The 11,191-nt window shown below is 39.1% G+C and overlaps 1 protein-coding gene across 1 annotated transcript in view; it reads left to right on the top strand.

Annotated features, from left to right (window-relative positions):
• The window catches only part of CENPK (centromere protein K), a 28,829-nt gene that overhangs the window by 539 nt on the left and 17,099 nt on the right, over positions 1–11,191 (top strand). Inside the window, exons 2-4 of the mRNA XM_054808949.1 lie at positions 2,105–2,206; positions 4,690–4,746; positions 10,348–10,420. Of these exons, the coding sequence (XP_054664924.1) occupies positions 2,105–2,206; positions 4,690–4,746; positions 10,348–10,420 (232 nt within the window). The remainder of the gene's footprint in view (positions 1–2,104; positions 2,207–4,689; positions 4,747–10,347; positions 10,421–11,191) is intronic.

Below are 11,191 nucleotides of genomic sequence, written 5' to 3'. Positions count from 1 at the left end.
GGTTTTCTGTCTTATTTCTTTTGCCTATCAGTTTTTCCAGAGCTGCTGTTACTTTCCTTTTTCATCTGTGAATTTCTTCCAGTAGTTGGTCGTTTTGTATTTGTTAATATAAACATTTCCCATAAAGCTTGGCTGGCGTAGAGCCTATGATGCACACTTGTCCCTGTGTGTATTTTTACCTAGTTGTAAAATGAGGTAAGAAGGAATCACATGTCAAAACTGGAATGCATTAATGTTAATAACATGCAAAAAAAAAAAAAAGTCTACAGTTTTCAAGTATGGTGTACGAATAGGAACCTAATTTTACCATACAGAAATAGGGAAAACTGCAGGCCACAAGGAAGAACATCTGAACGTGATACTTTGGTGTATATAGTTTATAAGGTAAATAACAGCACATTGTTTGGAACCACAAGTCATTTTGGCTACTTTGGGTTTTTTTGCTAGGTACTCAGAGATTTATTTCATGTAATGTTTCCATGTTGATGGATTGTATTATTGCTGGGGGGACACAGAGGGATAGGACTTTTTATTCCACCCTAGGACCCCTTTAAAATATCCAAAGGGTTTGGGGTTTTTTTTTCCCTCCTCACTTTTTGTTCTTTTCACTCACGCCCTTTTAGCTCTGCTGCTGAGCCTTTTTGCCATGGTGAAAATTATCTGTTCAGGCTCTTTTTTTGTTTGTTTATCTCCTTGACAATTTTTAGTCTGAGGAAAAAAAAGTGCATCGCATTTCAAGACTTCTTAGGTTTTTTATTAGCCTTCTGTGGGGGACTTTGCTGGAGGCATTTCAGAAGTCTTAATAAATTATGTGAACTAGTTCTCTTTATGTTATGGAGACATTCCAAGACTAAAGAAGATAATGATTTTCCTTTGCAAAACCTGTGCTTGTTAGACCTTATCTGATCATGGCAATCCAGATTTTCTAGTGTTCTGGTTTTAATTATTAATGCAACAAATTTTCCAGGAAGGCTTAGTAGAAATATTGCTACCTTTCAGTTCTCTAGAATAATTTCAGTGTTCAGTGAGACATTCTGTTTTTTCTTAGCCACTCTGCTATGACATACTTGAACTTTGGAGGTACTAGTTGTATATTTCCCTCCTTCTAAATTATTTGGTTTTTCAACATAAATTTTTCTGGTGCTGTGTTTTTGCTCTGAAAATGAACAAGAGGTTGAGTTAGGAATTTGTGCATCATTAAAAAGGCAGAGATGTTTATTTCTTCTTTAGATCTTTATCTTTTTAAATATCTCTCTTTAGTCTCTAACTGTTTGGTGGTCACAGTGATCTGTATAAGTATTTTTAAAGGCTTCCTGCATCTTGTACATCTAGGAAATTTCTGTTGGTTGTTTTACCTAAAAAAAAAAAAAATTTAAAAAAAAATCCTTTGAATGCCATCTTGGCCCTTCTTGTTTTTCCTTCTTAATTGCTGTTGTTGTTCATGTATCTCTTTATAGATTTAACTAGCATTAAATTTCTCGGTTTTTATGTTTTCTATCTGACCCAACAATTTCTCAAACTTTTTAATTTAACTTGAGTTGATTTTTTTTCTTGTGTCCTGGTGCCCTCTTTCCTTGGTTGCCTGCATATCTTGCAGGTTCTTTTGTTTGTTTTTCTAGTAAGCTCCAGAACACTTTAATTTGTTAATCAAAAAGATTCTGAATTCAAGTTGTCATAAAGATAAATAGATGAGGACGCTTATTGGAAGACAGAGCAGAAGTAACTATGCTTAACAACTTTGCAGATATATGGAAGAAAAGTGTGGCTTTGTAGATGTGAGATTCTCTTATTGTTTCTTTATTAAAGTTGTCAAAATAAAAAACACCATTGCAGATAATCAAAGCAGTTTTGACAATTTAGGACTTTGTGATTAGATTTTTAAAAAACCTTATTAGTGTCTTCAAATTTTACTATAGTAATATAGTTAGCTGATTTTACTGAATGATTGGGTGATATCTAGAAACACAGGGGAGTTAACTGAAAGTTTTGGATTCAGAGGGATTGCTCTGTTACATATTTGACCTGAAGTAGAAGGTATGATTCAGTAATCTGTTAATAATTATTGTGGATCTACATGATAATTGTTCTATTGGCTTGTTAATAGGCTGAACATTCATCAGAAATCACCAATGACCCCATTAATCCTGCAGATGCCAAGGAAGAACTCTTGGATGAATGTGAGAGTATTTGGAAGCAGATGGAAGAGGTATGCAAATCACAAGTGATAGACTAGATTTGTTGTAAACTTTCCTCAGCATTTTTTAGTTGATCCCCCCCCCATCCTTCACTGTATGCTTACCTCACCCCCTCCACAGAAACCACCACAACAAAACGAGGAAAAAAAAGGGGGGAGAAGAAAAGATCTTTGGAAAGGCCAAAGCTGTAAGTTCTGGCAGGGGTGAAGAATGGCCTTGCAGTGTCAAAGTTTGTTTACAGTGTGCTGATGTTATGGTTTAGTTAAGTAGAATGGGAGTATATGTTAAAACTAGGAAAAATTAAACAATTTACTTGTGTTCGGGTAGTACCAGCACACTGAGACTTTAGATCCTTCTCTCTTTAGCCTCATGCAAGATGGGATTCAACCACTGTTCACAAGTACTTTGGCTCTTAAAGGATAGAGAGAATGGGAGGAGAAAGAGGCTTAGAAGGACAATCAAGTTAACATATGCTCATACAAAATGACAGTTACATCCTCAAGAATAAAATTTATCTCTCTTGATATATGGCTCAGTAGGCTAATAACATTTCAAAGCGACTTATTTTTATTTACAGGGATCCCAGGAAAGAAAAATTTTAAACAGTTCTGAGGGAGTTCTATGCATCTTATAGATTCTGCTGAGTCTGATGAAAAGTCATGTTCTAAATTATATTTTGAGAGACTTAATTGCTTCACTCAATTTCATGTGGTATTTATATGCTATTTGCTTGAGTTCTGAGTTGTAGATTCAAATCATTAAAAGTATCAGAAACTGAAGTAAAAATACTTCCAAACTTAAAGTAGAACAAAGTAGAGACAACCGACAGTGCAATAATTTTACAGAATTAGATTTAAAAGATTTTATTTGTTGTTACATGTAAATTTGTCTTAATATTGAAAAAGTGACAGGGAATGCTGTGTCTAGGTTTCTGAAGTACTGTAATAAGCTGTCAACAGAAGTTCTGTTTGGCGCCACTTCAGAGGATGTGTACTTTCTTGGAAATTTTCTGATTAGAAGGGAAATTAGAATGATTATTATTTTGAATTTAATTGAGGAGCTTTGATATCTTGTATCTCGTTCCCAGCAGCACCGAAACAATACAGGAAGTGATAATGTGCATTGTTTTTAGAAGTTGATAAAAACAGTAGGATTTTTATTACTTTGTGATTGTTGCATCCTGGATGCATGCGTGTTTCAGCAAAAGGTTTAAACCACTAATATTCATTGAATTAGCTTCTACGTTATATGGTTTATGATATAATGTTCCAATGGTTGAGTGTCAGCATTAGCAGTTTTTATTGGAGAAATCCTATATTGTGTTTTGGTTCAAAATATTAAAAGCCAGATTTCCAAAGTACTGCTTAGTAGTTTTACTGCTTAGTAGAATACATCCTGCCCCGTCATGGGGCAGGTTAAATTGCTGATGGTTATAAAACAAAAAAGAGTTTAGCAGGTGTTTCCTGCTGAAGCCTTGGTCATCTGTGGTGGCGTGAATTTCAGACGTGACATACATCCCATTGCAGTCATGGGAGCTGATGTAGTGCACTTCTAAAAATCAGACCATTTCACAGAATAGTTTGGGTTGGAAGGGACCTCAAAGATCATCTAGTTCCAATCCCCCTGCCATGGGCAGGGACACCCACCACTAGACCACGTTGCCCAAAGCCCCATCCAACCTGGCCTTAAACACTTCCAGAGATGGGGCTTCCACAGCTTCTCTGGGCAACCTGTTCAGTGCCTCACCACCCTCACAGTAAAGAATTTCTTTCTAACATCTAATCTAAATCGACCCTCCTTCAGCTTAAACCCATTACCCCCTGTCACTACACTCCCTGATGAACAGTCCCTCTCCAGCTTTCCCATGGGCCCTTTCAGGTACTGGAAGGCTGCAATTAGATCTCCCTGAAGCCTTCTGTTCTCCAGGCTGAACAACCCCAACTCTTTCAGCCTGTCCTCATAGGAGAGGTGCTCTATCCCTCTGATCAACTTTGTGGCCCTTCATGGTTCTGAAGTGTACAGTATATTGCCCTAAATTAGTTAAAAATAAAAATGTGTATTATAACATGTTTGCTCTGTTTGGAGAGCCAGAATAGTAGCAGCAAGTGTGTTAACTTCTTAGCTTTCCTATTCAGCCTTGTCCATGACTCTCTCTTCCTGCTTTCTCATGGTTTTCATCTGTTCACTGTCTTTCCCCATATCGACTTTTCCCTCATAACTTGCCTTTTTCATCAAATCATGCATCTTTCTTTTCTTTGCTGCTACTTTTCTACTTTCAATTAAATGAAGTTCTACTTTTTTTACTGTGATATAATTTAAAAATATTTCTTAATTTGTTGTTCTGGGTCAGGCTCTGAGGGATGTGGTAGAAGCCAAGTCAAAACTTTTTTTCCTATACTAACAAACTTGTCGAAATTTCTAAGCTTCATGTTTTGTTCTTACAAAAGGGAAGAGTAAGTAAATAATGTTTGTGTTTCATTTGTTTTCTGCCAAGTGTCAGAGCAAGCTAAAGCTTCTAGGAGGAGAAGCACTGCTAAAATCGAATGCCAAGGTAAGACAGGTTTTTTTTATTCTCCACAAAATAAATCTTTTTCTGTAAAGATATGGTGTTCTTCCAAAAGAAGGAAACTAAATTATCTTCACTTATTCTCTAAAGCTGACAGTTTTATTAACTTTGAAGCTGTATTCTGAAGTACGTGTCTAGCAAATACTGAAAAGTTACATTTATATATAGCAAAAAGGTTACATGCAGTCCTGCCACACAAGTGATAAATGACTAACATAGGCAGCCAAATGGAGGAGTGTCTAACTTCAATACCCATTTGGACTATTTACTAATCAGTGTATATGTAATTTGTGAAACTTTATATGGATCCTTTTAGTTTTATGCTGGAACTTCATATTTTCACAGTACAGTTGTTCCCCATTTATGGATATCTTTGGGAAACTGATGTGTTTGAGTTAGAAGTGAACTAAGTGATGCTGAGAGCATGAGCTCCTGTATCCCTCAGATTTTGGGGAACATGCAAGAATGCAGTGCTGGCTCACTGTTTAGTTTTTTGTAAATTCTAAATAGGAACCTTTAAAATAGAATTTATATGAGGACCCCAAATTTGGAAAGTATAAATAGTTAACATTAGGCTGGTTGGGTGAAATATGTATGTCTTATAAATTTCCATCTTGTGTGACTTCAGTAAGAGTATTCTGATGGCTAATTCAATACACTTGACTGAATAATTAATAAAAAGAGCACTTTTCTTCAGAGATGTATCTGTTGAATACATTCAGATGTTTAATTACTATGTCATTACTAACATTAATCTCTTGCTAGTAATAAACTATGTTCTGAACTATTATTTAATCAGAATAAATAAATGAAGATGCATATTCAAATACATAAAATACAATCTTTTTCTTCTTTTATGACTGAATAAAATCCTATAAGGAGAAATAAATTTTGTATAACTAACTGGGTGTAGACTGAGGTGTAGACTGAGGTTTTTATGTTTCTTTGCAGCTTTACTGACACACATTATACCCTTGTAATTAGTACTTAAACTTTCAAGATATACTTTTCTTAAACTGTCTTTACTGCTAAGGCCAGCCCTCAGGAATCTCAGACCCTGGAGACAGGAGAGAAAGTATGGACAAAGGATCGGGTTAGAGAACTTTTAGCCAAATTCGACATCCACAAATCCATGGGCCCTGACAGGATGCACCCACGAGTGCTCAGGGAGCTGGCAGATGTTATTGCTAAGCCACTCTCCATCATCTTTGAAAGGTCATGGAGAACCAGAGACATGCCTGAGGACTGGAGGAAAGCCAGTGTCACTCCAGTCTTCAAAAAGGGCAAGAAGGACGACCTAGGAAACTACAGGCCAGTCAGCCTCACCTCCACCCCTGGAAAGATGATGGAACAGCTTATTCAGGGGATCATCAATAAGCATGTGGAGGAAAAGGAGGTTATCGGGGTGGTCAGCATGGATTCACCAAGGGGAAATCATGCCTGACCAATCGGATAGCCTTCCGTGATGGCATGACGAGCTCGGTGGATAAAGGGAGAGCAGTGGATGTTGTGTACCTTGACTTCAGCAAGGCTTTTGACACCGTCTCCTATAATATCCTCGTTAGCAAGCTTAGGAAGTGTGGGTTGGATGAGTGACCAGTGATGTGGGTTTGAGAACTGGCTGAATGGCAGGTCTCAGAGGGTTGTGATAAGCAGCTCAGGGTCTGGTTGGAGGCCTGTAGCTAGTGGTGTGCCCCAGGGGTCAGTACTGGGTCCAGTCTTATTCAACACAGTCATCAATGAGCTGGATGAAGGGACAGAGTGCACCCTCAGCAAGTTTGCTGACAATACTAAGCTGGGAGGAGTGGCCAACACATCAGAAGGCTGTGCTGCCATTCAGCGAGACCTGGACAGACTAGAGAGTTGGGCAGAGAGGAACCACGTGAAATTCAACAAGGGCAAGGCTAGGATCCTGCACCTAGGGAGGAATAACTCCAGGCACCAGTACAGGTTAGGGGTCGACCTGCTGGGAAGCAGCTCTGCAGGGAAGGACCTGGGAGTCCTGGTGGACAACAAGCTCTCCAAGAGCCAGCAGTGTGCCCTCGTGGCCAATGGTATCCTGGGGGGTGCATTAAGAAGAGTGTGGCCAGCAGGTCGAGGGAGGTTATCCTCCCCTTCTACTCCGCCATGGTGAGGCCACGTCTGGACTTCTGTGTCCAGTTCTGGGCTCCCCAGTTCAAGACAGACAGGGGACTACTGGAGAGAGTCCAGCGGAAGGCTATGAGGATGATGAGGGGACTGGAACATCTCTCGTATGAGGAAAGGCTGAGAGAGCTGGGTCTGTTTAGCCTGGAGAAGAGAAGACTGAGAAGGGAGCTCATCAATGCTTATGAATGTCTAAAGGGTGGATGTCTAGAGGAAGGGGCCAGACTCTTCTCAGTGGTGCCCAGTGACAGGACAAGGGGCAGCGAGCACAAACTGGAACTCAGGAAGTTCCATCTGAACGTGAGGAAAAACGTCTTCACTCTGAGGGTGACCGAGCACTGGAACAGGCTGCCCAGAGAGGTTGTGGAGTCTCCTTTTCTGGAGATACTCAAAACCCATCTGAACACAATCCTGTGCAACCTGCTGTAGGTGATCCTGCTCTAGCAGGGGGGTTGGACTAGATGATCTCTAGAGGTCACTTCCAACCCCTACCATTCTGTGATTCTGTCATAGCAAGACGATGATTAAATGGAGTTGAAAAGTGAAGATTAAATTTATTTATTCGATTGTACTTCATGATAGAAAATAGGAAGGAGAGGAAAATCTCGTGTTATATTCTCTGTCAGCAACTTTCATGGGATCTTCTTGCAGCCCTAACATAGGCAGTTATATTGATCCAGGAAACTACAGAATGTTAGTCTAACTTCAGTCCCTGGAAAAAATACAGAGAAGATAAGACTAGGTCCTATCGAAAGACATTTACAGAACAGTGCAGTCATCAGGCACAGTCAGCCTGGGTTCACAAAGGGAAAGTCTTGTTTAATTAATTTGATATCCTTCTATGATTATGTCACCTGGTTAGTGCTAAGGGAAAGGTGGTGGATGTATTTTTTTCTGGATTTTAGTAAGGCTTTTGATAACTGTTCCTGACAGCATCCTTCTGAACAAGTTGTCCAACTGTGAGATGAGCAGGTTCACGGTGTGCTGTGTGAACAACCAGCTGGATAGCATGCCTCAGAGGGTTGTAGTGAATGGGGCTACGTCTGCCTGGCAACTAGTCACCAGCAGTGTTCCTCAGGGCTCAATTCTGGGGCTAGCTCTGTTCAGTGTATGTATCAACAATCTGGATGCAGGAGTTGAATGCACCATCAGCAAGTTTGCTGGTGATACCAAACTGGGAGGGGCTGCTGACTCTCTTTGAGGGACAAGAGGCCTTGCACGGGGATCTAGATAGATTGCAGCATTGGGCACTCATCAATGGCATGACATATAACAAAAACAAATGTTGGATTCTGCACCTGGGATGGAGTAATGCCAGGCACGAGTATAAACTGGGAGAGGAGTGGCTGGAGAGTAGCCCCGCAGAAGGGGATCTGGGGTGGTGGGTGGTTGACGTTAAGCTCAATATTAGCCAGCAGTGTGCCCTGGCAGCCAAGAGGGCAAACTGCATCCTGGGGTGCATCAAACAGCATAACCAGATGGCCAGGAGATGACTATCCCACTGCATTTAGCGTCGGTGCAGCATCACCTTGAGTACTGTGTGCAGTGCTGGGCCCCACCATTTAAGAAGGATGTGAAGGTCCTTGAATGTGTCCACAGGAAGGCAGCAGAGCTGGTGAGAAGGCTGGAAGGCATGTCCTGTGAGGAGCAGTTGAGGGCACTGGGTTTGTCTAGTTTGGAGAAAAGGAGGCTGAGGGGCAACCTCATGGCTCTCTGCAGCTTCCTGAGGAGAGGAAGTGGGGAGGGAGGTTTTGTCAGGTACTTTTCCACTTTGGCTCAGCTTGGATGATGAAATATTCTGGTAATTTCCACCAGTTGTGCGGACTCAGAACTTTTCTGGCATCTCCCCATTTTGGGCCGCAGCTCATGTACAGGTGTACCAGGCTGTCAGGAGGTGATTGATTAGCACTATTGTTCCAAAGTAATGAGGGAACAAGAACATCGCAGCCGTTCAAGCACAGGTGTACCAGGCCGTTCTTGCTACCAAGTGAGCAAGAGCCAAACACGTTAAAGGGATGCCTTGACACTCTGGTCTGCTGCTCAGGTATGTGGCTCAAAAAAAGGGGAGAAATTGCGCCAAGTACTGAGCGGCTCAAGATGGGGGGGGTTTGCACCACCACAGGACTGATTCTGCTTTATGATGTGATGGATTACTTACTGAGCAGCATATTTTGCTAGGAACGTATATAGGGCATGGGAGAGAGACATCTGATGTACATATTTGGTGTATTTGTCTGTTGAAAAGGCGGTCCTTGATTTAAGGTTGCCAAGTGATAGTGTTAATTTATTTGAAAGTTTTTCATCAAGTTACTGTACTATCCAGAATGTTTTTATCAAGTTTAAAGGAACAAAGAATGAACTGATGGTATTGTCAAAAGTGGTGCTCCACTACAAAAGAGATGACACCACCTGATCTAGAAAATGAGAAATGTTTGTATGGTGATTATTTCTTTTGGTTTGGGTTTGTTTTCTTTTATTTTAAAAGGTTATCTTTTGAAGATGCACTTTACAAAGTTATTTTGAGTAGTGAAAAGCTAAGCTTGTCAGTTCTTGATATTTTTATTATAAGAACTTGGCTGATGATTCTTAGCATATTTATCTCTTTTTAGTTGATGAAAGCCAAATGCAATCTGCAGTGCTTTTTATGGAATGCTTGGCCATATCAACAGTACTTTTGTGTTTAAATGTATGATTAATTTCTTACCAGATTACTAGCAATATGATATCTATATGTAATTTAAAATGTATCTGAAGAAAAGTTATAGGTGTAGTGCTCCGTTTCAGGAAGTGAAATAGTAATAATGAATATATGCTTTCTCTAGAGCATGGTAAGATATTAAAATAAGTAATTTTTTAAAAATCTAAGGTTGTTTAGTTTGGTTTTTTAAATGAACTTTTCTGAACTGGTGTTTTTTCTTATTACTCTCATATTTTCAGTGATTATAGTGAGGTAGAACACTAGTTCTAGACCATTTTTTTGTTGAGTCCACAGATGTGGTTTTGATAGAAGATTTATTTGACTACTGTTTTTTTGGAAGCCAATCTTTTGTTTAGTCATCACATATCAAGCACAATCCATTTAACCTTAAATGTGTATCAGCCATGGATCTAAAGAGGAGTGGGGATGTGAGGTATTGTCATTGTTTCCAGTGGCTCATCTTTAGTTGTGGTCATTGCCTGATATGACAGAGGAAGTTAGGGGGGTAAATGCTGACTCTGACTACTTCTGGTTTCCCCCTTTTGAAAAAAGAATAAAAATGTTTCTTAATCCTTCCAAGTGGCTTTTTAAATCTTTTCAGGGAGTAAGTAGTCTATTGTACTAGATGTTCTTTTGTTTTCTGCTGTATAAACTTAATAATTGAATTTCTATCCTGGTCTATCTCATTTTACTCCAATGCAACTCAACACACTTCAATAGATGCTTCTTTTCTTGTTATACAGCATTCCTTGTCAATGATGCGAGTGAAAGCTTTAGCAGCGGAACGTTATCAATGGCAAAAAAGAATTCCTGAAAGTAAGTAACGGCTTCCATGTAGGGTATACTCATATAAACTTCTGCAAAGTCTCTTTCACCTAGGCATCTTAAACTGCAGATATATTGAATGTCTGCTGATTGTATTTTCGTACTGTAACTGCTTAAAAATTAAATACATCCCACAGTAGCATAATTTTTCATTTCTGTATTCTTTTTGCACTTCAGCTCTAAGTGAATTCTACTGTAACTTACTCGTATGATTCTGGACAAATAAATGTATGATTCATATCACCATTCATCAGTCAGTTAAATGGAAAAATAACTGTTAGCAGATCTCCTAACAAAGTAATAAAAGTTCATAATGCTGTTATCCACCTTCAGGTTTCTCCTTTCTGTGATTGTTTCTTCTCCATCTTTCATTTGTATTTCCTTTTTAGGACAGAACTTTTTTGGCAAAGAATTTTGTCTTCGTTTTGTCTTTTAAGAAGCTGATTTATTTTTTTTTATCTTTGCAAGTATTGCTAATAAATAACAATAATTTATGCAGATATATTTTTAACCATACCTCTATTCATTTTTTTTTTTATTATTAATACTTCACAAAAGTGTGTTGTATTATGAAAACTGAAACTTTGGAGTAACCTTTAGTGGTAAGCCCATTAGACTGTAGTAAAATATCTAGCTTGGATTTAACAGGGGTCAGAGATTTCAGGTCAAGTAAAGGTGGTGAAAGACACTTCAGTTTATTTTAAAAACATAGAAATCTAGATCACTTACCCTGAGAAGCACAAACCCACTGAGACAAGTGGT

Source organism: Grus americana, chromosome Z, assembly GCF_028858705.1.
Source record: "Grus americana isolate bGruAme1 chromosome Z, bGruAme1.mat, whole genome shotgun sequence".
In the NCBI taxonomy this organism is placed as follows: domain Eukaryota; kingdom Metazoa; phylum Chordata; class Aves; order Gruiformes; family Gruidae; genus Grus; species Grus americana.
This window is presented reverse-complemented; position numbering and strand designations above follow the sequence as displayed.